General features: G+C 48.9%; 1 protein-coding gene across 4 annotated transcripts in view; it reads left to right on the top strand.

Moving 5' to 3' along the window:
• Positions 1 to 26,870, top strand: part of FRMD5 (FERM domain containing 5) — a 91,124-nt gene extending 64,254 nt beyond the window's left edge. The window contains exons 1-12 of one of the 4 annotated variants that reach the window (XM_081964935.1): positions 426 to 498; positions 1,342 to 1,439; positions 1,891 to 2,014; positions 3,140 to 3,227; positions 7,706 to 7,794; positions 12,251 to 12,304; positions 12,809 to 12,872; positions 14,082 to 14,173; positions 17,180 to 17,254; positions 17,663 to 17,731; positions 17,867 to 17,973; positions 24,183 to 26,870. In XM_081964935.1, coding sequence (XP_081821061.1) covers positions 437 to 498; positions 1,342 to 1,439; positions 1,891 to 2,014; positions 3,140 to 3,227; positions 7,706 to 7,794; positions 12,251 to 12,304; positions 12,809 to 12,872; positions 14,082 to 14,173; positions 17,180 to 17,254; positions 17,663 to 17,731; positions 17,867 to 17,973; positions 24,183 to 24,751 — 1,491 coding nt within the window. In that variant the 5' untranslated portion in view covers positions 426 to 436 and the 3' untranslated portion in view covers positions 24,752 to 26,870. Of the gene's footprint in view, positions 1 to 382; positions 499 to 1,341; positions 1,440 to 1,890; positions 2,015 to 3,139; positions 3,228 to 7,705; positions 7,795 to 12,203; positions 12,305 to 12,808; positions 12,873 to 14,081; positions 14,174 to 17,179; positions 17,255 to 17,662; positions 17,732 to 17,866; positions 17,974 to 24,182 lie in introns of those variants that run through there. The other 3 variants (XM_081964938.1, XM_081964936.1, XM_081964937.1) reach the window with 3 other exon arrangements.
• The last annotated feature ends 119 nt before the right edge of the window (positions 26,871 to 26,989 follow it).

Below are 26,989 nucleotides of genomic sequence, written 5' to 3'. Positions count from 1 at the left end.
GGATGTCCCACTCACACATCTGGAATCTAAGCCTCCATGGTGCCCTCTGAACCTCTGTGAATGTGGTGTGTTAGTGGTCTTGTGCTTAACTAGAGGGATCTGGTTTCTCTCATTGTTCTTGACTTGATGGGATCCACTGAGAGAAGTGCTGACTTTTCCAAATGGATCCTAGCTGGATTTGTAGCTGAGCTACAAATAAGACCCGTGTCTGTTCCTTCCTCTTGTCACGTGATATTCTCCAGTTTTTGATGAGCAGTTTTCATGTTTCCCTTTCCAAGACACAAATCCTCTTTTTGTTCTGGATGAAGCTGACTTTTGCTAAACCAGACCAGAGATGCCCCAGGAGGGGGAAGGCTCCCCTGGGGTTGATGGGTTCCTGTAGACCCCCAGCCCATTTGAGATCTTTTTCTCTCCTGCAGCTCAGCCCCCGTTCACCATGTGCTTCCGAGTGAAGTTCTACCCCACCGACCCAGCTGCCCTGAAAGAGGAGATCACCAGGTAAGATGGGTGGGGGCTTGTCCCACTTTGGGCTGGCCGTAAGGAAAGCTGCTGGGGGGGGGGCAGCCTGAGAGCACTGGAGGCCCTTGGCTTTGCCTGCTGCTCTGAAACCTCCATGGAGAATGAGAGGAAGGAGGAAGAGATGGCAACAAGGAAAAGGAACTGGGTGTTACTCAAAGCAGGCCTGCCTTCCTAGCAGCCCCTTCCAGGGAGGGTCAGGGTCTGCTTCTGAGCCTCCTGCTGGAAACCAGAGGGGTTGGCTTGTCTACAAGGAGAAAGGAGATCCATTAGCACTTTGGAGCAGGTTGGGGGGTCAAGCTGCCCTTTCCACTAGATATTGTGGAGGTTTCAGGCTGGGCTGCCTTCTCCAGGGCTGCTGAGATGGCGTCAAAAGCAGAAGTAGTGGAGCTTCCATTTTTACAGCTGTCATCTAGCTGTACGTAGTCCATTCCTTGGTGGCATCCCTAGATAATGTGCCCATTCCAGGGTCCCCACCCCACCCCCCGCTTCTTATCCCCCTTTGGATCATGACTTGGGTGGTCTTCAGCCCAACTATCCCAGCCCAGCGGTTACGAAGAGCAGCGTTTAGCTGTCCATGTGAAAGGGCTGGCTGGAAAAGCTCTCCTCCGGATTGGCAGGGATCAGGGGGTTCACAAACGGCCTTCCTTGCCCAAGCATTGTGGAACAGAGCCCTCTTCGCATCCATCTGGGAGGGAGAAGCTTGGCCAGGACCGGCCACCGGAAGAGGCCCAGAGAGGATTTAGGGAGGCCCCGAGTGGCTTCTGCGGAAGTTGCAGAAAGGAAGGGAGGCACTCATCCCTCTCGCTCTGGTTCCCCTGACAGGTATCTCGTCTTCTTGCAGATCAAACGAGATCTGTATCACGGGCGTCTCCTGTGCAAGACCTCGGACGCTGCTCTGCTGGCCGCCTACATCCTCCAAGGTAGGGAGGGCTTCAGCGGAGACTGTTGGGAGGGTGGATGGGGTGGGGGGGCACCAAGCCTTCCTTGCAAGCTGTCCCCCAGCAGCACAGCTAAGCTGGGCTGCTTTCAGCCCTTTTGCCCCTCAGTTGGGGGGAAGGAGCTCTGCAGCCGGCTTCTTACTTGCACCTCAAGCCATTTTTTCCATCACTCCCCTCATTTTCTTCCCAGAGAAAATAGTTGGAGGAGTAGAAGAGGGCCTGTTTGCCTTTTTCTGACTATCCCTTGGGGGCTGAAAGGGATCCTGCAAATAAATATCCAGCATTGCCGTCAATCAGCTTCCCGGTGAATGTATTTGATGAAGGGGATATTTCTAAAACAACAGCCCCAAATGGGTTGTTCCCCACCAAGGATCCCTTTTGCTGACATTTGCCAAAGTCAATAATTACAGGTGATTTCTGTTCTTTCCTGCAGCCGAAATTGGTGACTATGATCCTGGAAAACACCCAGAGGGATACAGTTCCAAGTTCCAGTTTTTCCCCAAACACTCTGAGAAATTGGAGAGGAAAATTGCTGAGATCCATAAAATTGAGCTCAGGTGACTCTCTTGGTAGCTGCTCGGCGTCTTCATTGGTCTCCTAGATTGTGCAAAAGCGATTCCTGAAGTCTCCTGCAGCAAGTCCTGTGCTGAGTCGGGAGTGGCGGTCTCTGCGATCCAGCAGTCCAGCTCAGCACTGCTGGGGGGGGGGGATTTGGGTGACCTTACAACCATGATGGCGACCCTATGGCACATGTGCCGGAAGCGGCACACAGAGCCATCTCTCTGGGACGCCAGCCGTCACCCATTGCTCTTCCGGGTTCCAGTGCGGACAAGCGCACCGGCTAGCTGGTGTTTGGCATGTGGGAGAACCGGAAACAGGAGGAGCAGCTCCCTGGCTTGCATGTGTGTGGCGGGAAGCTGAGCTTAATTCTTAAACTTAATTCTGCTGCTTATTTCTTCTGTTCTCCAATTTAAATTAATTTTAAGTTTTTTATAGGCAGTCTCTTTTTAAAAGAGATAAAAATTCCTCACCAGCTGGAAACACTTTCTCTTTCCATATCCTTCCGTTTTGGAGCTGCCCTGACTTATGACCTAATGGCTGGATTTTTTGTCGCCGGCTTGAAGAACTTCTCTTGGATCGATCAGGGACTTTCTGATGTCCCTGAGATCAGCAAGACGTATTCTTCCTGTTCACCATCTCTGCGGGACAGTTTAGGTCCGATTGGATCACCCAGCGGCAAAAGTATTGGCTGCGGTCTCGGAGCATCGAGACCGCACGTCCGTATTGTCGCGACGTTGGCTCCTCCTCAGTATTTTGTCAGAATATTTAAGGTCGCCTTTCATCGTGACAGCTCTCTGCCTGTGCTAGGAAAGCAGGACCAATTAATAATGGAAAATGAAAGCCATCAATAATATCAAATTAGGTGCAGAAAGTTGGCATCGGCATAAAACAAGCTGCCTCCTTCTGCCCCCACAGAGTTGCTGAAGTGCCACTGGGCTGCTTCCCTGGGCCCTGGATGGCAGAGTCTCCGTCTGCCGGTGCCTCACTTCAGGCACATCCTTGTGCAGCTGTGGCATTCGAAGGCAACCAGGCTGCGGTGGCTGCCCTGCTGCCCTCCTCAGGCGGGGCTGTGAGCGTCTGATGCCATGAGATGACTGCCCTTCCCCCCTCTTCTCTTCCAGTGGGCAGAACCCCGCGACGGCAGAGCTGAACTTTCTCAGGAAAGCGCAGACCTTGGAGACGTATGGAGTGGACCCACATCCCTGCAAGGTACACCTTGGGGCCCCCATCCTCTCCCTGACTGCAGCCGCCTTCCTTCTTCTGCACCGAGGGCCTGGGCATTCACGCCCCACACTGGCAGCAATTAATGGGGCACTGGCTGCCCTTGCCAGCCATGGCACAGGCCACGAAATCCTCCTCCTGGGAGAGGCCCAATCCCCCCTGAAAGGGTTATTAAATAGCCGTGGAAGACAGGCAGCTCCCAACCCGCCTCCCAAGTCCTCCTCTCCACACTGCCACTGTGTGCCCCCCCCAGCACACCTTCGCCCTTTCCTGCTGCCCCACAGGTTTTGTAGGGCTCCCCAGTTGAGCCAGATTTAAAGTGCTGATTGGCAGCAATCTGCTGGGGTCTGAAAGCAACACTGCCACCTCCTCCTTTGTGCGAAATGGACACGGCTGCATTTAAATGCTAACAGCGAATCAAAAACTTGAAAGGAAATTCTGCAGCAAAAGCAGTTTAAGAAGAATCTGCAGCAGAAAGAGATTTGTCAGATCAGCTGGATCGACTCTTGCTGTGTCTTTAATATTTAAGTCAATGTCAAGAAGGACAACCTGCCTCTTGGGGATGTGAGGCTTCCTTGCATGCCACACGGCATCTCCCGGCTCAGACAGCTCCCCATGTCGCCTGCCCAGAGTGGTCCACGTAGAGGCCGGCTCTCCCAGTGCGATTCCTGCCTGCTGGGCTTTGCATGGCAAGTGGCAGTTCCCTTGCATGGAATAAAATTTAGGAATGAAATAGGAGGTTAAGAGCTCAGTGATGAGAAAGGGATTTTTTGGGGGGGGGGAGGGGGCAAAGCCTTCCTTCCCAAAGTGGAGGGCAGGGATGAGGGGCAGACCCTTCTACTACAGTCAGGCCTCATTCTGGGCCTTAATTGTTGTCGTCTTTGGCATTGTCTCCATTCGCTCCAATTTTCAAACCACTTATTTAAACATATAATTTAAGCAACACAACCATAATTTAAGGCTGGTGAGCACTGATTACTTGAAACTCAGACTTGGGCAGGATCCAACTGCGAAGATGCTGGGCAGCTCTCTCTCTCTCTCTCTCTCTCTCCCTCTTTCTCCATCTCCCCCTACTTTGCCTTCCATCCAGCAGCTAGCAGGGAACAAACTGTGGCAGAGACCTCAGCAGTTACCAAGGGCACGTTTTCAGTCTGCTGCCTTGTGGTTTGTGCTTCAAATCAACGATGAAGTGTATTTATTTACTTTTTATTAAGTCTACCTTGCACAAAGTGAGCTTACAAGGTCAAAAGCAATAAAACTGTGCACACAATGACATTATAAACTCTGGTAAAAGGTTCGGGAGGGTGGTGGGATCTACCATTAGTCCACCAACCACCTCCAGCGTGATACTCCCCCCATGGGGGCCCCAGCCCAACTGGGAGAGCCAGCTTTCCGAGCCTTTATGGAAGGTCAGGAGGTGGGAGCAGATCTGCCCCGGAGGGGTGGGGGGTGGGGGGCAAAAGCTCCAAAGGGCAGGAGCCACGGCAGGAAAGGATCTTGTGGGCCCCACCAGCCAGAATTCCATGACTGGGGGCCCCGTAGTGTGCCGCCTCTGCCAGTGGGCCTGTCCATTGGGATGAGATGGCTCCTCAGGGAACTGGGCCCATCCCCTCCAGGGCCTTTAGGTAAGGATCGACACTTGATGTGCACCTGGAAGCCAACTGGCAGCCAGTGCAGCTCACGGAACAGCACGGAAGATGGGCCCTTCTAAGGGGCCCCAAAGGCTGCCCAGACTGCCACGCTCTCTGCCAGCTGCAGCTTCCGGATGCTCTTCAAGGGTTGATGTGGCTCAGCCTGAGAGGGACCTGGAGCCGTCTCTTTATTTGGCAGGAGAGGGGAACGGATTTGCTGCTGCCTTTTAAAAACTTCTTATTGCCCGAGATCTCTGAGTGGTCTCCCGCCCAACTCAACCCAGTCAAACAAAATGTTCTCCATTTTATTTTCAGACCCTCCCCAGTGTGGGGACTCTGGGTGAAAGCCAGGCATTCCTGCAGCAGGCGGTGCCACCCCAGAATGCCACCTCTGGGTGGGCTTTCTGCCTAAGGAACCTCCCCCAACCCTTTCCTTGGCCCACTTCAGGGCCCACTTCAGGAGCGGTTTCTCCGTCTGAATAATGAATAAAGAGGGACTCTGGAAAATTACATGGAAAAGCATCAAAACATAAAACAATATATAAAAATTAAAATGTTAGAGTTACAATGTCTTAGGGGTTTAAAATTATATTTACTGGCTCTGTACAGTTCTTTTTAATTCCATTTTTAACCTCCTCCATATTTAACTGTACATATTTAATTCTATTTATTGTATTTTGATATATTTTTTACATGGACTGTACACCGCCCCGAGTCCCTTTCGGGAGAGGGGGCGGTCTAGAAGCACGGTAAAATAAATAAATAATAATAAATAAATAAATAAATTTTAGAAAATTTAAAAGTTGAAGAAGTTTAGGGAGACAGGAATAATTAAACCCTGTAAAATCAGTTGGCAAAGATAAAGGGGGGGGGCTCTCGTGGCCCCAGCCAACCCCACAGCTGCCTGCTGGGCAAGACCATCCATCCCTACGAAGGAGCAGGCAGCTGTGGGGTTGGCTGGGGCCACGAGAGCCTCCCCCCCTTTATCTTTGCCAACTGATTTTAAGGGTTTAATTATGTAGAGGCTCAAAAGGAGCAGAGAAAGCACTGAGCCCTGTGGCACCCCATACAAAGCAGGGGCGGTGAGCTGGACCTCTTGCCTCCTATTAACACCGATTGGGATCGGCCTTGGAGGAAGGAGGTGAACCATCACAAACTGGGCCACCCAACTCCTTAATTTCATCCAAAAGTTGGTTGATAGCACTGAGAGCTTCCGAGAGGTCAAGAAAAGCAAGGTGGGGGGGGCACCACCTCCATCCCACTCCTGCTAGAGACCATCCATAAGTGGACCAATGCAGCTTTGGTCCATATCTGGCCATATCTGAAACCTGATGGAAAAGGGTCAACCATTTCCTCCAGGATCCTCTGTAGCTGCAATGCCACCAACTTCTCAATCACCTTCCTTAAAAGGGGGAGGTAGAGATTGGACAAAAATTGCCCAGAGTGGTTGGCTCCAGCAATGGTTTCTTGAGTGGCAGGACATCAGCGCCTCTCTGAAAGGAGCTGGGATCGCCTTCTCCAACAAGGATGGGTCCACCACCGCTTGGACCCAGCCATACGATGCCTCCTTAACCAGCCAAGAGGGGCACAGATCTAACACGCAGTTGGTGCCATTTGCATTCTGCAGGGTCTTGTCTGCTTCCTCAGCTCCAACAGAATCAAACAATTCCCAGATAACTGGGTAAGTCTGATCCCAGGGCATCTCCACAGGGAATGGAGGGTCTGAATGACCCTAAACAGGGCTGTTGGGCGGCTTTCCGTGGATGCCATAAAGACAGAGAAGTAGTGGCACTTTCTTCCAGCGACGCTCTGGGTGTCTTTTCAACTTCTCCATGAACCATGTGGAGAAACGGGGCTGATGGGCCAGGAGAGACCGCACAAGCGGGATCCTATTGAGGGCCCAACAGTTTCCCTCTTCCAGGCACCTGCCAGGGATTTCCACCAGCTCTCTTTCGGTCCATTAGTCACTATAGGGGCAGGCCAATCAAATGGGCCCAGCCTCCTTGCGGAGGGGATATAGCTCAGTCTACATTACTATAATTTATTTTAATTTGGGTATCTTATAAAATATAGATTCTATGCACAATTGAACCAAAACCGGCTGTGGTATCAGGCCACCTGTTGGATCCTAGCCTAAAAATGGTTTCCAGTTCACGTTGAAATTTACTTTTAAGGTGCAAAGTTATTTTAGACACTTCCTCCGGTCCCAGTGGGGGACCAAAGGGCCCCGTGTTGGGCAATAGGGTCAGCCTTGAGAAACAAAAGGAAGAGCAGCAGCCAAAGTGATGCTCAGAGAAAAGGAATTTGGGTCCAAGGCAGAAAGGGAATGTGAGAAAGCATTTCAACAGGTAAGGGGAGGGGGGGGGGCGTATATTAAGGCTTGGGGGATTCTGTTGCTGTAACCTTACAGAAGAGTAACGTTTGCACGTGTGACTTTGGTCTCCCCGTCTGTTCTACCTTGAAGGGTTGACAGTCAGTCCTTTTTTCTGGGACGACATGTGGCTGCATACCTGCATGCACAGGCCGGCCCTACCCAGAAATAAAGCAGCCCAGGTGGCTTGAAGAAGAGGGCCGCGATGCCTCCAGGCAGGGCAGGCAAGAGGCATCGCCTTTGGGTCATGGCCATGAAACGGACGAATGCTGGATGGGCTCCCGGAAGCTCTGGGCAGCTGCCCGCCCAAATGGGAGGGAAACGACGTCCAGGGTCCGAGAGCCACAGTGTTAAGCACAGGCACCCAGCTCAGAGTCCTGCTGGCCAAAGAGGCTCCACCACGGGCGGAGTTTGCCTTCAACCCTGGCATCGCCCAGTGAGCAGCTGCTGCTGGTGTCTTTCAGGACGTCTCTGGGAATGCTGCTTTTCTGGCCTTCACCCCCTTTGGATTTGTGGTCCTGCAGGGAAACAAGCGAGTTCACTTCATCAAATGGTGAGTTCTGTGCCTAAAGCGTCTTCCTATAGTTACACAGGAGGAAGGGAGGCCTTGCCAAATAAAGCGACATCATCAGCTCCCCCTCCAGCCCCCCCTCCCCATGTCTGTCTGCGGCCTCTGCCACAGTGGCAGCCTCCCCCCCGCCCTCCCCAAACACCATGCCTATATTGGAAAGCAAGAGCTTTGGTGCCCGACCCCCCCCCCTCACCCCGCCCCTTGGCTTGGCCTCACCCTCCGGAGCAGACTTCATTATTTCCTTGCCTTTTTGTTAAGAATTAGTAGTTCACAAAATTAAACAGTACAGAAAAGAAAAAAGAAAAAGAATATAGAAAAGTGGAAAAGATATAAAAATATAAGAAAGAAAGACAGAAAAAAAGTGAGCACTATAGATTCAAAAAGGAAGGAAGGAAGGAAGGAAGGAAGGAAGGAAGGAAGGAAGGAAGGAAGGAAGGAAGGAAGGAAGGGATTTAAAGAATTAATTTTTGATTGTCCTTGTAGCAGTTATGGAGAGAGATGGTCGTGTCTAGATGCCCTCCCAAATTATGGGACCCAGTTCCCTTCTTCCCATATAAAACCCGTCTTAATCACCAGTTCATTTTCATACCTTTTCAGTGAAAAGTCCATAAAGGGTTTCCAGCCTTTGGTAGAAGTAGCTATGACTCCTTCCCTAACCAAAGAAGTCAATTTAGCCATTTCGGCATTTCTCCAGCTCTCCCTTTTATGCTGCCTTTTCCCCATCTTGGTGCCCATAATAGCCTTATTGCAGTTAATCTTTTCTAAGTCTTTCGAGTCTTTTCTAATTGACTATCAGTCCCAATGAGGAAAATTTGCGTTTCCATTAATTGTCTGCATTTTATATTTGCATCCATTATTATTATTATTATTATTATTATTATTATTATTATTATTATTATTATTATTATTATTATTATTATTATTATTATTATTAATTTGCTTTTTTACAAGTTCTCATGGTAAACATGTCCTTTTGTACTCTTCACATTTTCAACAGTATATATTATATTATATTATATTATATTACAATACAATACAATAGTAGAGTTGGAAGGGACCTTGGAGGTCTTCTAGTCCAACCCCCTGCCTAGGCAGGAAACCCTATACCGTTTCAGACAAATAGCTATCCAACATCTTCTTAAAGACTTCCCGTGTTGGGGCATTCACAACTTCTGGAGGCAACTTCTGTTCCACTGATTAATTGTTCTCACTGTCAGGAAATTTCTCCTCAGTTCTAAGTTGCTTCTCTCCTTGATTAGTTTCCACGCATTGCTTCTTGTTCTACCCTCAGGTGCTTTGGAGAATAGTTTGACTCCCTCTTCTTTGTGGCAACCTCTGAGATATTGGAAGACTGCTATCATGTCTCCCCTAGTCCTTCTTTCTCTTAAGCTAAACATACCCAGTTCCTGCAACCGTTCTTCATATGTTTTAGTCTCCAGTCCCCTGATCATCTTTGTTGCTCTTCTCTGCACTCTTTCTAGAGTCTCCACATCTTTTCTACCTCGTGGCGACCAGAACTGAATGCAGTATTAGAGATACCTACACAGAGCACAGATAATCTCTCTCTTTGTTAACATAGATTTATCGATGTCAGGTTTGTCTGAAAGGAAGGTTGAGTCTGCCTAAATGGTCTGAGAGGAAGGAGTTTTCTGACTGCTGGTTCGTGTTGATCAAAAGTCCTTCATGTCACAACACAGGGACAAATTCAACCAGAGTTGCAATTGGGAAACTGTAACCATCCTAACTCACAGCTCAACCCAAGTTAAATCCAAAACTGTTGGGGGGTTCCTGGCAGCCTGGCATTCAGAGAAATTGGCTCTCAACAGGCTCAGAGAAATAAGCCGTATTTTTGCACCATAGAAAAGAGTCGATAAAAAAGCTAAGAAGGAAGGAAAACGATCATCCATTATCTCTGCACCACCAATTCCCCATCTCCCTTTTCTTCCTTGGTATGGATGATTCACTTTTGTATCCCTTTAACACTTCTGGTTTTGGCTATGCTCTCTCCGTTCTTTCTGCATTTAATTTAGCCAACTATCCCTCTCATAGAAAGGCTTACTTATATACACAGCCCTTTCCACTTTTCTTGAGACCATCCCTTGTAGCAACCACACACTGCCCACCATTTTACAATAGGCATTTCATATCTTCAAATGTCTGTATTTTCTCATCGTCAGTGAAGCATTTCTGCCATTTATGTATAACTTTCCAAATCTCCTCTCTGAAACCGCCTTGGACTTCCATATGTTAATTTTCAGATCCACAATCCTCAATCTCTGCTGTGAATAATTCAGGTCCTCAACAAGCAAAACAGCCTCACCTGCAAACAAACGTCCACAAACATTTCACACTTCCAAGCCACCTGCTGTCATCTCCTCCCAACTATTCCTTATACATGCATCCATAAATGCTTTCAACAGCCAATAGGTGGTGATAAATCTGCATTGCACTTTATAGGTTTTGCTCCTTGATGCCTTTTTCTCAGAATTCAGTCAGCCCCTTTGAACAAATCACCCCCCCCCCCTATAGTTTCTGCATTCAGTCTTTCTGGCTTCCCTTTGTAAGGAGCACAATTGGACAGTCACAAATGCTTTACACGTTAAACAAGTTGCACAAAAGAAAACCACACCAACATTTTAAGTTTCCCCTAGTTACGTCATCTGCACCTGCAGCCTTTCCACTTACCCACAGTCTACTATTTCCTGCTTCTTGTTCATAAAGTTCCTTGAATATTGGTACAGGTAGTCCTCAACTTATGACCACAATTGAGCCCAAAGCTTATGTTGCTAAGTGAGAAATTTGTTAAGTGAGTTTTGCCCCATTTTATGACTTTTCTTGCCAGTTGTTAAGTGAATCACTGCAGTTGTTAAATTCACAACACCGTTGTTAAGTGAACCTGGCTTCCCCATGGACTTTGCTTGTTAGGCAGTCACAAAAGGTGATCACGTGACCCCGGGACACTACAAACCATCATAAATATGAGTCAATTGTCAAGCATCCAAATGTAAGTCACGTGACCATGGGGATGCTACAACTGTCATAAGTGTGAAAAATGATCATAAGTCACTTTTTTCAGGGCTGTTGTAACTTTAAACGGTCACTAAGTGAACTGTTGTAAGTCGAGGACTACCTGTATTAGCATTACAGCGTTAACATTACAGTGACATGTTCTGTATATCACTAAAATCGCCATACAAATCTCTTAAAATACGCCTTCCAGAATTCCATTTTTGCTTTGGACTCCTTAAGAGCAATGTGCTTTAATCTTTTCTGCTTCTTTGAGGATCTTCTTTGCAACTGAGCCCACTAAGATGCATCCCCATTGACCTTCATCTGCTCCCCAGACAGCGTAGAGCATTTTCCCGGAAAAAGAAATGGCAGACTGGCACCAGCATTTCCCAGGGCAGCCTCTGCTTCTGGGATCAAAAGCTGGCCCTTAAATTGATAACAGGACAGAAAGCTGACCTCCCTTGGTATCCGATGTGAAATGTTTCCGTCTCCCAGGTCAGCCTGGAATCCTTCGGGATGTCATTTCCATCCGGCCAGTCCTCCCAATTTTAGGAGGGAAAAAAAGGTGCCTTGTGATACCGAAGGGATTTTGTGTCTTCCCTCCTGATGTGGGGCCTCCAGCCTCTGCCTTGCTCTGGGTCCAGGAAGAGAGCTGGCAGGCTGTGAAGCCCAGTGAGTGTCCGTTCTGGAAAGGGATAAATTCTGGAGAATTCCTTGTGCAGGTGCAAACCCAGATTGAGAGATTCTGACGCCCAAAAAGTCCCTGTGTGTGTAGACAAGAGTCAGCCCTCGACTACAAGCCTAGCAGGCAGTAGAGAGTTTGAAATCTGTGGCCTCGCGCTGCAATGTCTTTTTAGCCAGAGAAAAAGGCCACAAAAAAGGAGGCCTAATTTTCCCAGGTGCAGGAAAAATAGATGGGAAAAACTGCCCTCTTTAGTCTGTGCAGAGGCTGCGGTGGGAAAAAGCTGGCATCCCTGCGCTTGAACAGCAGCCCGGCAAGACCCGAAATGCCTGGCAGGCTAAGAAGGGGCGGCTGGACTGCCCATTGCTGCCACCAGTGGGCATCATTGCCCCAAGAGAGATCCAAGGTTGGCCACAGACCTTGAACGAACTGACTTTCTGAAAGGAGGAATTAAAGGTTTTCAACCGAAGTCTGATCCAGGAGGGAAACGGATCTGAGCCGCTGGGGAAGGGCTCTCCTGGGTCTGGGCCGCTGAGGACAGACAGAGGGCCGGGGGGGTGGGGTGGGGCTTGTGCTGCTGCTGTAGGCCCTTCCTTTGGCAGGACCGGCTAAGGGCCACCCCTTCCCCTGGGAACAATCTGGCAGTGAACTGGTCCATGTGATGCCTAGTTAGTGTCATTTCTCTTGCTTTGTCTTGTAGCCCGTTGTTGATATGCCCCCGTATCCTGTTTGCCCTTTTTACTGCAGCTCCATCCTGAGCTTCATGGATTTTTCTGCAATATCCCCTAAACCCCCTTCCTGGTCAGTACTCTGCATGGCTGTTCCATGTAATCTGTGCCCTCAATATTCAGTTTGTGCCCCCCCCCAGATATACCCTTTTGTCCATTTGTCTGCATTGTCCATGCTCCCGGCACAGCCTCCTGAAAAGCCCCTCACTGGACTGCCGGCCGGGTATTTCCTCCCCCGCCCACATCAGCCTTGCAAGGGTGGCTCTCTCCATTCAACCTGCTCCTTCAAATCTGCCAGGCTGCCCGGTGCTGCTGCCCCTCCTCAGGCCGAGATGCCTTTCATCCCCAGCGCTGTTTTCAGCCGGAGGCCTGCCCTGCCCTGAGCCATCCGTCTTCTGCTCTCCTTCTCCAAAAGAAGTTTCCTTTAACTTTGTGTTTTATGCAGCTTGATTTAAAATCTCTGCATTTTGCCAGAGCCTCTTCCACGTGGCGTGTGGGCCTGCCCTTGTCATGCGACACGAGGTTAGGGTTCGAGACAGTTGCCCCTTTCATGGAAGTGCTTCTCTTTCGCTTGCAGGAACGAAGTAGCCAAAATGAAATTTGAAGGCAAGACGTTCTATTTATACGTAAGTCAGAAAGAGGTGAGTGCCTTCCAAAGAGATCTGCGTAATGAGACAAATCTGGTGGGATCTCTGCCTGCAGTTCACCCAAGAGATCTCAAGAACTTGCCTGGATTCAGGTTAAACTCTGCATTACTTTATTAAAGCAACCGCCAGGCCGAGAAAATGCGATGTTTCCAAATGGACTAGCAGAGATTCCTTGGTTCTAGGCTCCATTGAGTCCCAGAAGAATCCAGCTCAGACAGACCCGACTTGATCCATGACCACAGCTGGTCAAAAGGGGTGGGTGGAGCCGGTGTGGATGGATCATCCCCCCCTTGGGGGTGTTGAATGCTGAGCATCCTCTCTGGCTGGAGGAAAAGCACTCAGACTTCCAGGCCTCCCTCTGAACAAATACCAGGCCCTTCCCAATTGTTGGCCCCTTACGTGGAGGGGGTTCTGTCCCCCCAGCTACATGTGGGGTGGGGGGGGAGGCTGAGGCTGGAATGGACACTGGAAAACCTTTGATCTTGGGGCTGCACTTATTGCCAGGTGGAGGGAATAGCTTATCCTCTTCTCCACCACATCCTGAGATCACCCCCCCCCCCCAAACTTTCTGCACCTCCCACTTCGTTTCCCCAAAGTGGGGAGGGGGGCGGAGGAATAAGGAATAGTTGAGAGCAGTGCTGGGTGGGGAGATAAGGACAGGCTGCCCAGTTACTCAGACGATGCCTGCTTTTCCAGACTCTGGTTGGGAGCTCTTGGGGTCCAGTAGAGCAAAGGCATCTGCTTTGTCAAAGAGCCAAGATGGTGGCCACCTGCCCTCTTTAATAGGCATCACAGCACATCAAAAAACAGGGTGGGACTTTGATGGCAGAGAATAGGGAAGGTGAAGATGAAGGATGCTACACAGGATACCCTAACCCTAAGCCCTAGGCAAAAGGGCCTAAAGCAATTGTTAATGCCCAGATAACATTTGGAAATGGCTCAGGCTCCTCCCTAATTCACTGGAGGAGGAACAACCACCTTAGAACCAGAGTGGCAAAATTCTGTCCCGAGAGCTCACCTTAACAAAAGCTGTTTTAGACCCACCTGGGGGCGTAGAGTTGGTTTCCTGTTCTGGCCTATGACTGAGCTGGATCTAAACCATCCATGTTTTCATTAGTTTCATTATATTTTGCATGCTTTCTTTCAAACAATATCAAGACCACCTGTAAATTAACCGTAAGGATTTTTCTGGGATTTTGACAGGAAAAGAAAATTGTTCTGACTTATTTTGCTCCGACTCCTGAAGCCTGCAAGCATCTCTGGAAATGTGGGATTGAAAATCAAGCCTTTTATAAGTGAGTAGAAGACGCATTTTCCAGGATTGCTTTCTATCCTTGGGAAGCACCTATTGCCAATGCAGAGCCCGCCTGCTCAGCCCACAGTGGCGGTGACGTTTCCTGCAGAAACCTGGTTCAGGATTGATTTCTTTGCTGCAGCCCTAATCTGGTTGGGCTTCTGCCTGGGAATTCTTCCCATCTCCCAGACGAGGCTCAGAAGCCTGAGAAATCAAAGCATCTGTGAGAAAGAATTCCTCATGAAGAGCCTCTGCTGTCCATAAGCGTCTTGTGTCCATCTCCCAAGTCATCCGGTCTTTTGTATCACAGGAGTTTCCTCTGGCTGTGTCTGCTGCCGGGACCTCTTTGGAAATCTTCTGTTCGGAGAGCTTCCCTTTTCCTTAGGCTAAGAGGAAAGCAGGCACTGCATTGTTTAGACAGATCTAGGCAGGGGATGAAAAGTGACCACAATAATGGCTTGGGATTGATGCATGTCCTGGGAGAGGTGATAGATGGGCATTTCTGTTTAGTTTTAAGAGCCAATGCCACATACCAAAGTACAGCTTTTCATTTTTCTAAATCAATTTGCACAGATTATACATGTGGACCAACCAAATCCTGAGTAGTCTTGCATGCTTGCCGAAATAACATGTTAACATTGCATTTAATGTGCAGCTTTTCCAGATATTACTGTAGATCCCCAAGTTGGATAGTCTCTGATTCTGTTAAGTCATATAAATCTCAGTTGAGATAGTCTGATCAGTGCTACCTAAATTCAGCTGTGAAATGGATTCCCCTCAAAGTAGCTGAAAGGATCTGGGAACTTGTGACTGGCCCCACTAACCAAGGTGCTGACCCTTGGCATTCTCTGCTCTGCCTGGTGAGGAGATGGACACCCAAGTAGAAACAAAGAAATGGCTCCATTTGTTGCAAAAGGAAAAAAATTATGAGAAGTCCAATGAATTACAGTAAATCAGAGCTAAAGGGTTGATGAAAAGGCTGCCCAGTTAATTTTCCCTTTCCCATTATCTCCCTGTGGTCCAGTCACGTTCAAAGGAGTTTTCTTGGTATCACTCCCTGCATGGGTAGGCTAGCTAGATGGTGAGCCCTTGCATTCCCCTCTGGCTTTGGGATGATGAGCTGATGTCTTGGGCTCCCTCCAAAGTCTATTGTAAGCTGTCATCTAGCAAAGTGAGGCCGAAGCTCAGGATGGCAGTTCTGACAGCGGGCAGTGATGGTTTTTGAAGGATTACTCGGCCGTGGGTCAGAGGAGGCCAGAGGAGGAACGCGATTGGACAGGGATGGCTCATCTTTTTGTCCTTGTATGCTGAAGTTGTGTGCGTGACAGTGCGTGTGCCCATACCCATAATACAATGCGTGTGCGACATCCCCTTGCATGTCCTGCACTCTGTGACACCTCCCGTGCTCCCCCCTCTGTGTCCTGCACCCTGCACATGCATGCAACACCCCCTCCCCTGTGCACCCCATTTTGGGCCTAGCAGGCCTGCCTGAAGCCTCCTGGGACCAAAAACAGGGCACAACCACGGCAGAGACCCCAAAATCAGCTGGCTGGCGGGAGGCGCGCATGCACACACGGTGGAGCTAAGTGAGGCAACGGCTCGCATGCCCGCAGAGAGGGCTCCGTGTGCCCCTGTGGAAAGTGTGCCATAGGTTCAACATCATGGCGATAGGAGTTCAGCCTGGAAAGAGAAACAAATTCTGGTTCCACTTTAACCTTTGTTGGCGTAAAAGGGAAGGGAGGGGAAAGCCATCCGAGCTCTAGAGATTCTGTCTCGATAGTGGAGCCTCCTCGTAGAGTCTGTGTTTTGACCTGGCCCACCTTGAAGGGCTGTTCCACACTCTCAAGGGGAGGAAAACTTGGGCTCTACCTGGGCTCTTTTAGGATGCCACTTGCACTTCCATGTTCCATCACCAAAATTCAATTTTAATATTAAGAAAGCTGAGTTCTCTTCCAATCTTGCTAAGCTGCTCTCAGAAACTACACATGGAAGTTCAAACGGAGGCCCCAAAGCCTAAAAGTTAGACATCTTGAGCTGACATTTTAAACTGTCTTTAAGCTTATAAGAAACAGCCAGCTCCTCCATTTGTCTCCCTTTCCCCGCCTCTCAGTCTTCCTCTCTTGAGCAGCTGAAAGTCACCTCATTCCCTGCCTTTCAAACCAAAATCCTCAAAAAAGAGAGAACTGCCAAAGGGAAAGAGGTCAATCACCCCCCTTTCCTCTCTTCCCCTGTTGAGGGCTCTACCTCCCATCTTTCTAAACAAGCAAGGAGACAAAAATGGCTAACATAAAATTAACAGAAAGCAGATTAATACTAAAATGAGCAGTGATGACCCTGGTAAGAGAAATGTGTCTGGGCAAAGTGCCAATTCCCAAGCAGGACCTTTCTTGGCTGGGTCAGTGCAAGCAACCCCTCCCCATATGGCCAGCAAAGGGCCATCTTTGGAAAGGCCTCCATTGGGCTCCCCATTGCAGGTGGACCCCCCCCCCCCCACATACACTTTAGAGTGGGGGCCTTGCAGGAGTCAGGCTGGCTGCTCTTTTGCATGAAGCCATTTGGACCAGCAATGAAGGCAGGGAGAAGGGCCGTGAAACCTGGCCAGGTCGGATGGCATTCAGCTGTGGCTGGGAAAGGCTCCCCACGGCAGATCTGAAGAGCAGGCACATCCCTTTCAGGGCAAGGCAGCCATAGGTCCAGAATGGGCATTGTGAAAGCCTCAAAGCTGGCCACACTTTCCCTTGCGCTCCTGAGCTGCGCCGATGTACAGGTGCCAGCTGCTGCAGAACAGGAGGAAAACTTGGTGCTTGGTGGCCATTAGCAGCACACAAGCTGGTCTCCCCCAGGGGCGTCTCTTCTACCAGATCTCGGAGCCTTTGTTTCATTTTCGACACATGGAAATGATAAGCTTCCAAAACGCTCCTCCCATCGCAGCCCTTCCCAAAGCCAAGCAACTGTGGGTGGAGTGCTGTTATTCGATCCCTGTTCCCACCTCTGCTTCTTGCTTCAGGTTGGAGAAGTCCAGTCAAGTTCGCACCGTCTCCAGCAGCAACTTATTTTTCAAAGGGAGCCGATTCCGATACAGGTAAATGATGACTGTAAGCCCTGGATCTGTTTTGACACACACCTGATTGTGTGAAGCCTGAGAACCGATTAAGGGAGGCGAGAGTACAAAAGCAAAGTCTCTTCTGAGTTGAGCTGGACCCGTTCAGTCCTGGCATTTCTGGGGTCCCCCTTCCCAACACCACAGGGCCACCGCCACTTGGCTCTTCCAGAACAGGAAGGATGCCCAGGTACTCTGACCAAGCTAGGCACCCAGTCAAAACCTTTCCAGGTAGCCAATCTGGTTATTACCAGGGATTAGGCAATAGCCTTGAGTGATGCTGCAGGATGGAGAAGCACTGCCATGCTCCCAACTTCCAGGGTGCCAGCAGAATCTTGGGCTGGGCATTTGCCACGCTTGTCACCTGCTCTGCTCTCCAATTTCTTTCAGCGGCCGAGTTGCCAAAGAAGTAATGGAGTCCAGTGCCAAAATTAAGAGGGAGCCTCCGGAAATACACAGGTAAGGCAGCTCTGGAGGAGCGAAAGGGTCAAAGGGCCACCATGAGCAGGAAGGGCGAAGACAAGGGTGGTGGCAGTAGCCGGACCTTTTGTGATGGGAAGAGGATGCTGCCTCTGCCTTTCCTTTCTTTCGCAGGGCTGGACTGGTTCCCAGCCGTAGCTGCCCCTCCATACCCCACGGACCCCGGTTCAGCAGTGTTCCCAGGACCAGGCGGAGGGCTGTCCACATCTCCATCATGGAAGGTGAGTTGGCTGCCCCTGCTGGTGACAGTCCTCATTTAGCAACCACATTTAAGTCAGTAATCGCTTAAGAGACAGTTGCTAACCATTGAAACTATGACTGTATTTACAATCTTTCTTCAGCTTTGCTTTGCTTTGCAGACATGGAAAGATTGAAAGTGTGAGGATTGGCCATCAAGTAACTTTTCCATCGTTTGTGTTGGACGCTGCATTTGGTTCATTGGAGTTCCTTTTGTTAGATTGCTCAGGTGTCTTTGTTATAGATTTTAATGTTTTGGAACTAGGTATTGAAAAAACCGCTCAGGAGTTCAGGCTTCAGTTTCCCAGTAGAAAATGGCAATGACCAAAGGCTCTGCGTGAACTTCATCCTTCTTTGCTAGTTGGAAGAGGGAAGTGTAGGCCAAAGAGAGACAGTACATGCAAAGCAATTCACGGATTGTTGTTTCAGTAGCTTTATAAGAAGGCTCAGCATTTTCCCAAATTGGGGCAGCAGAGTCTCTTTTCATGCATTTGCTGAATATTTTGCCATTTACCAGAAGAAATGAACCTGTTTCTAAACCTTTAGAGACAGACGATAGCAACATGTGACTTAAGAGAGGGAAACAACAACAACCGAGAACAATGTCCCTGCTGCCTGCAACAGCTCAGCCTAGTCTTGCTGGAGCTGAGCAACCAATTTCATATCTTTCCTGGGAAGAAAACATGCAGACAGCTGGAGAACATTTTCCAGGGACAGCAAGTAAAGTAGCTCGGACCTCAACCCCCCTCCCCAAAAGCTTACATTGATTCTCAGAGGAACGGAATCAGCAATTTGTAGACCAACAATCCATCTAGGGAGGTATCTCGTCTCCCAGGAGCGAAATCAAAGATGCGACTGAGAGCCTTAAAAATAACCAAGCCCACAATCTGTTCTCCCTTTCTTCTCTTCCATGTGGAGACAAATGGCCTGGCAGGGGATGGGGCTGCACAGGAACTGAAAACCATACATTTGGGAAACTCTGGCTCAGTTTATCCAAAGGGCTCTTAACTAAATCCGTGGGTCTTTAGGGCCTGATCCCAAGCATCAGCCAGAAGACCATCAATCACACAAGGAGGTAGGGAGTGATGGGAAGGAAGGAAAACTCAGATATGAAACACAAGATGTAGGAAACAAACCCAGGATCACAACTGTAAAGGTCTCAGATGCCTATACACTAATGTTCAATGTTTGGGGAACAAACAGGGAAAGCTTGAAGCATTAGCACATGAGGCAGGTATACTATGGTTGCCATTACCAAAACTTGGTGGGATGAAACTCGACTGGAATGTTCTGATGGAAGGATATAAAATGTTCAAAAGAAACAGAGCTAAGAAAAAAAGGAGGTGGAGTTGCATTATAGGTAAAAAATTACTGCATCTCTACAGAAACACATTGAAACCAAGGATGAAAACCTCCTTGACTGCATATGGGTTAATGTAAAAAGAGTGACATGGCCATAGGTGTATGGTATAGGCCACCCAACCAAGCAGAAGAAACAGACAAAACGTTTTGCTTATCAGTTAACTGATATATGCAGGAAACACACCACTGTAGTAATGGGGTCAAAGGTGTTGTAGATGATGAGTGGTCAGTCAAAAAAAAAAGGGGGGGAAGAGTGATCAAATGTCCAAGTGGTGGTCTGGGTGGTGGAGAGATGGTCCAAAGGGTGGTAGCAGCCTAGATGATCCTAGGTGGGTGGGAGTTCATAGAGAGAGTTTGTAGATAGTAATCTGGAGTTCTTAAGGAATGGGGTTCCCAATTGGGAGGGGGCCGATGTTCTTGGGGGCAGATGACAGCCATGGACCTGACCCAATTAATTCAGGGCCCCACACACGAAGGTGGCCACACTCTGGACCTTGTTTTCGTATCTGAACAGTGGACGAGTGATCTGGGAAGAGGGGATGTAACCATCACTCCCCTGTCATGGTCAGATCACTCATGTCTCCGGCTGGACTTCCCTGGCGCTACCCCCCACCGCGAGGAGGCGGAACCAAACTGTCCAAGTTGGTACCGCCCCAGGCGCCTGATGGAACCGGATAGGTTCCAGACGGAGCTTGGGCCATTCCCTGTAGCCCTGACCCGCTCTCGCTCCGAGAACCTAGTGGCCGCCTGGAATAGGGCGGCCGCTGGGGCCCTGGACCGAGTTGCGCCTTTGCGGCCTCTCCTGCGGCGACGACCCACCTGGGCTCCTTGGTTTACCGAGGACCTGAGGGTGATGAAGTGCCATAGGAGACGCCTAGAGGGCAGGTGGAGGTCCTCACGCTCCGAATCTGACCAAACACAGGTAAGAGCCTATTCACAGACTTACCTTGTGGCATTAAGAGTGGCCAAACGCAGACATTGTGCCACTCTTATTGCGTCCGCCGATAACTGCCCTGCCGCCCTGTTTCGGGTGACCCGCTCTCTCTTATCACAGAGGACGCGGGAAGCCCCTTTACAGGGCAGAGCAGAGGAGTTTGGGGAATATCTGCAGGACAAAATCGCTCAGATCCGGAGCAGATGGGCCCCCTTCAGTGGACCAGAGGAGCCGCCAACAGTGAGTCTTGTGAGACCATTCTGGGAGGAGTTTGATTCTTTTGCCCCCGAGGATTTGAATAGGTTGCGTGGACGGCTGCGACCGACCACATGTTTAATGGACCCGTGTCCCTCCTGTTTGGTACTGGCATCCTGGGAAGTGACACGAGGCTGGCTACTGGGCTTGGTGAACGCCTCTTTGAGTGAGGGGTCCTTACCTGCCGCCTTGAAAGAGGTGGTGGTGAGGCCCTTACTCAAAAGGCCTTCCCTTGACCCGACGGAGCTAGCTAATTATCGTCCAGTCTCCAACCTTCTCTTTTTAGCGAAGGTTGTAGAGAATGTGGTGGCACAGCAGTTTCCACGACACCTTGAGGAATCCGAATATCTAGACCCACGCCAGTCCGGCTTCCGGCCCGGACACAGCACGGAGACGGCCTTGGTCGCGTTGGTCAATGATCTCTGGAGGGCCAGAGATAGGGGTTGTTCCTCTATCCTGGTCCTATTAGATCTCTCGGCGGCTTTTGATACCATCGACCATGGTATCCTATTGCGCCGGCTGGGGGGGATGGGAGTTGGAGGCACCGTTCTGCGGTGGTTCGGCTCCTACCTCTCCGACCGGACGCAATGTGTGTTGGCAGGGGGGCAGAGGTCGACCCTAAGGCCACTCACTTGTGGGGTGCCTCAGGGGTCGGTCCTCTCGCCCCTTCTGTTCAACGCATATGTGAAGCCGCTGGGGGAGATCATCCGTGGTTTTGGGGTGGAGTATCATCTGTACGCTGATGATACGCAGCTGTACATTTCCACCCCAGACCACCCCAACGAGGCTGTCGAGGTGATGACCCGGTGTTTGGAAGCCGTCGGGGTCTGGATGGGGGACAACAGACTCAAGCTCAACCCCTCCAAGACTGAGTGGCTGTGGCTACCGGCACCCCGATTCAGTCAGTTGATTCCATCACTGACCATAGGGGGCGAGCAATTGCCCCCTGTGGAACGGGCGCGCAATTTGGGCGTCCTCCTAGATGCCCGGCTGTCAATGGATGACCATGTGGCAGCCGTGGCAAGGGGGGCGTTCCACCAGGTTCGCCTGGTGCGCCAATTGCGCCCCCTACTGGACCGGGATGCCCTACGCACAGTCACTCATGCACTGGTGACGTCTCGGCTGGACTACTGCAATGCCCTCTACATGGGGCTTCCCCTGGGACGCGCTCGAAGACTGCAGCTAGTCCAGAACGCAGCCGCGCGGGCTATTATGGGGAGTACTAGGTACTCCCACGTAACACCGCTCCTCCTACCTCCTGGCAGATATTTTAATTGGGTATTTTTAGGGTTATTTAAATATTGTTTTTAACTGCTTTGCTTTTTGTACAGTTTCTTATTGCCTCCACTTTTATGTTTGTATTTTCTATCTATTGATGTGTTTTATCTGACTGTACACTGCCCCGAGTCCCTTTGGGGAGAGGGGGCGGTATAAACGTCTAAATAAAAGTAAAGTAAAGTAAAGTAAAAGGGGACTTTAACTATCCGGACATCAACTGGAAGAGAAGAAATAGGTTCCTGACAGGCCTAGCTGATAACTTTGTCATCCAAAAAGTGGACTTAATTCTTACTAATGGAGATGAAAAAATAAAGGGGATTGAAGTTGTGGGGGAGCCTGGATTGGAATTCAATAAAATGCAGGCACAAGCAGTAGAACAAAATCCAATGGGACAAAGCCATGTTGGCTTCTAGTAATAGCTCTGCTTGTTTCTAAGTATTTGCAGATCCAATGCTTCTCTTTTCTAGGATTTTCCTAGGTATTGATATCAAACTGATATATCTATAGTTTCCTGGATCCATTTTTTTTCCTTTTTGAAGGTAGAAACCATATAAGCTCTATCCAGTCCTCTAGTACTTTCCTGATGCTCCAGGATCTTTGAAAGATACGGTTCAGTGCTTCCAAGACTGCCAGCTCCTTCAGAACCCTGGGATGGAATCCATCTGGTCCTGGCGATTTGTACTTATCTAGAGTCGATAGGTGTTGTGGTCTTATCATTTTCTTGCCTATTTTGACTTTTCTGTCTTTTACAGTAAGATTTTCATTAGGTTGGACTATTTTGTCCTTTTGTATAAAGACAGATGCAGAGAATGCAGCAGCTCCACTTTCTCCCTGATGCCTGTTACCTCCTTGCCATCTCCTCCCGTTACTGGACCAATTGTTTACTTTTTTCTTGTTTCCTACATGTTAAAAGAAAATTTTATTATTTTTTACATTTGCGGCAAGCCTTTCATTCATTCTGAGCCCTACCTCTCCTGGCTTCATATTTGACTATTTAGGCTATATGCAGGTATTCTGCCTTAGTTATGCATCCCTCTTTCCATTTTCACACTTGTCCTTTTTGTCTTTCAGTTTATCCGGACAGTTCTTCATGTAACCACGATGGTTTCTTCTTCTTGGATCTCTTATTTTCCTTTTTAGTGGTATTGTGGTGAACTGGGCTTTTATAATCTCAGTTTTCAGAGTTTTCCAAGCTTCCTGAGTGTTTCCCCCTTTAAGATTTCCCCCCATGAAATCCTTTCCAAGCTCTCTTTAGGTTTGTTGAAATCAGCTCTCCTGTGGTCTAAGAAAAGATAAGCAATGGATCTGCAAACACTTAGAAACAAGCAGAGCTATTACTAGAAGCCAACATGGCTTTGTCAAAAACAAATCATTCCAGACAACCCTTTTTATATTCTTTGATAAAGTGACCAGCGAAATGCAGTGGACATAATTTCCTTGGATTCAGTAAGGCATTTGGCAAAGTAGACCACAGCCTACTGCTTCATAAGATAGAAAAATGTTGGCTAGGCATCATCACTACCAGATGGATTAGTAATTGGCTGATCAACTGCACTCAGCGTGCGGGCCTTAACGGAGCTGCATCTACATGGAGGGAAGTAAGCAGTGGGGTACCTGAAGGTTCTGTCTGAGGCCCAGGACTCTTCGACATGATTTAGATGAGGGCAGGTGTGTCTCCCGTTGCTTGTGCATGCACCAGCTGGCCACTCACGTGGTCCGGTTGTGAATATGCCATGGCCCACGGATTGGGGACACCTGGTATAGGGTCTCCAGAAAATTGCTCTCCTCTCACCTGAGTTTTCCCTTTGTTAGATGAGATATACCAAGTTCCCGCAACCATCCATCATACGGTTTAGCCTCCAAATCCTTTATTCTCTTCAGGGTCTCAGCATCTTTTTTGTATCATGGCAACCAGAACAGGACGTGGTGCAGAATAAAGTGGCCCTATCACCTTATGTGATCTTGAGACCATCCAAATTGATGCAGGCCAGGTTTGCATTGGCTTTTTCAGCCGCTGCTGCACAGTGCTGGCTCCTACTTCCAGGGTGGTCCATTGGACCCCCAGGTATTGCTGTTGAGCCAGGGAGGACCTCTTTTATACGCACCCATTTAGTTTTTCTTGGCCAGGCCTTCTATTCTCACCACTGAATTGCATTTTGTTGGATAGGGCTTGGCTGCTGTTCCAGACTTGGCTTTCGGTGGCAAAAGGAGTTATCTGGAAATGGCACTTTGGCTGATTTAAAGAGAGCAAAGAAGAACGCTGCCCTGCCCTGCCAACTTTATGGGGAGGGGCTGTTGGCCTTTGAATGGTGGAAGCCATTTTTGTGGCTCTGCAATGAGCCCCGTCTTTCTCTGTCCCTTCAGGCCTCGAGTCTTTGCGGGACAGCGCTCACTCCACCCCAGTCAGGTCGACCTCCCACAGCGACACCTTCTTGCTCCACTCGCGGAGTGGCAGGGCGGAGAGCAACGAGCGTGTGGCGATCATCTCAGATGAGATCTACAGTCCATCGGACAGTGTGCTGCCCACTCCGGTGGCCGAAGATAGTCTGGAACTGATGCTGCTGTCCCGGCCGGTTAATGGCACCCCTTGCAGCATAGAGGAAGAGGAGTCAGAAGCCGGCGCTCTGGCGGGGGAGGCAGCGGAGCTGGGAAGGGACCTCCGGGCCTTGTGCAGCAGTGGAGGAGCCCAAGCAGAACAGGTGAATAAGTTTGTTTTAAGTGTCCTCCGTCTGCTCCTTGTGACAGTCGGACTCCTCTTGGTTTTGCTCCTTCTCCTGATCATCCTTACAGAGTCTGACCTTGACGTTGCCTTTTTCCGTGATATTCGCCAGACCCCCGAGTTTGAACAATTCCATTACCAATACTTTTGTCCCCTCAGGCGATGGTTTGCCTGCAAAATCCGCTCCGTACTCAGCCTGCTCAATGATACCTGAAGGCAGTTGTCCTCCTAGTAACTAGCCGGGTGGACTGTGGAAGACCCCTGCTGCCCATGCCCAGAAAACGGGGCTCATCGTGGCGCCATCAGCACATAAACTAAGTCCTCCTCCTCCTCTCATGACTCAAAGCACGCTGCGGCCCAGGAGGGCGGTTTCCCAGCCGAAGATAAGGACAGACTCACACCAGATCAAACCCACCACGTAATCAATTTCTTTGCAGGTCCTCTCGGGGGAAGCTCCTTCAAAGTTCTGCTTTCCGACATTCAAATTACTCTGCACTCTTCAAATTTAATTTTGCTTCCGTAGGTGTTAACTGCAGAAATTTCAAGTAGAGAGAGCTTATTTTTATTATTACTAGCGTTGGACTAAATGCCAGCCTTCAGCTGGGAGACCAGTTCACGAAGACAGCTGTTACTTTATGCAGGAGCTTTTGTAATGGTGCTACTGAGTTGTAAGTTTAGTAATATAGTATTATTTTATTAAAACTGTCACTGTGCATAGCATTACCATCTTGGACATGGACACTGAAAACAGGGCAGTTTTATTTTCTTACCAATCGCCAGGCTTTATGTGGGGGTGTGACAGGGAGGGGGGGAATGATAGGACCAATGCCAATATTGTGAGATCATCTAGCATTAATTCTTTTCAAGCAATAGGTTGTTATGAGAGGAAGTCAGCAGGCATATATTTATTTCTTCCCTTAGCATGGAGTGCAACGGCCATTAAGTACTTGTCTTTGGTGAATTTCTATCCTTGGCCTTTTCAATCCCAGAGACCTTTTCTTAGAATAGGTGGGTGCCAAAGGAAGCAGGAGTTGGTGAAGACAGGAAAAGTCAATCTGCACCTGATGGTTGTTTTTGAAATCTTGCTGTAGTAGTAATCATCAGGTCTGGATTCTTTGAATGAGATTCTGCCACAGTAAACTGTAAATTGTTTTGTATTATGAAAGAACTTATTTCAACCTATATTTTAAGAAAAATATATATTTTGTTAATGAACCAAACCTTTTTTTTACTTTATAAATTGGATAAATGTAGTGTTGGGTATCAAGTGACGGAGATACTCACAAGTGTTTTAGAACAATGTGTTAACACAGCATCAACCGTCCATCGTTTCTAACAAGTGAGCTGTTTTGTGCTATTTTAAAATGAAAATTAGGAGAAATGACAAGTAACCACTGAGAAGAAAACAATCAGACCCACATTGTCTCCAAAGCAAAGGGAACCCAGACTTCTTTGTATTTTGTTTTGTGATTCAGAGAACATTCTCTAAAAGCAGCAGCTCATTTGTACAGGGAGCAATAAAACACGGGAAGAGAGCAAGAGCACGAAATCTGACTGGCAAGGGTTCTACTTCATCTCAGGGAGAGATTTCAAGTCATTTGGGGATCTAATCAGAAATATTCCAAGAGGCCGGCTTCATGATCTTGACTCTGCCCGGGCAGCTCTATGTATGCGCAGAGGCCCTCCAAATTCAGCAGAACCGAAGCACTGCCAGAACCAATGGGAAGGAGGCTACGGAGGGGGGACTTTGCGCAATGACTTTTCCTCCACAGCTGGTCATTCGCCATTCAAAAAAGAGCACAATTAACAGCATTAGCAATATGTAGAAATGGGCAAGACTCTGCTGCACTTAGACGGGGTGCATGCACATTGGTTAGCGAAGATGCCGGTCAATGGAGACTCCCCTCAGAGTCAAGTGGCAAAATCGCATGGCCGGCCTCTCTGGAGCCAGAAGCAATTGTGGCTTTCGCAAGAGGAACGGATGCATTACACTTTGTATCATCTAGGAGAAGATGGAAGGACATATCCAAGGATTTATGATGTTTTATGCAACCAAGCAACAAAAACTTCTAGTGTGGTGTGCCTACCTCAGTCTGTAGTAAATGATGCTTCTATGCAGTGAGGGAAAAGTTGTCATGTCGTATTCTCCATTCCAGAGAAAGATACAAACGTCCACATGTTAATTGTTGGTGGTGTTTCTCATGCCTCGAACCTGTCCAATTCTACCTGTAACTATTTCATGCAATACATTTTTTAAATAGACAAGATGCAAATGTTGATGGGGGCAAGTCATTCTTAGATAGCTGTTGACCCTAAATCCTGGGCCCAATTAAGGACACTTTCTCTTGTTCACTTCAGAATGCGTTGGGGCACTGAGCTCTGTTTCTGCCAATCCAACCCTTTGGCCTTCTGTTTCATGGTTCACTGCTCATTTGTTCCAAATCACCACTGT

This window comes from Natrix helvetica (assembly GCF_964273705.1).
Source record: "Natrix helvetica genome assembly, chromosome: 12".
Taxonomy (NCBI): domain Eukaryota; kingdom Metazoa; phylum Chordata; class Lepidosauria; order Squamata; family Natricidae; genus Natrix; species Natrix helvetica.
Note: the sequence above shows the minus strand (reverse complement) of the source record. Positions and strands in the feature narration are given on the sequence as shown.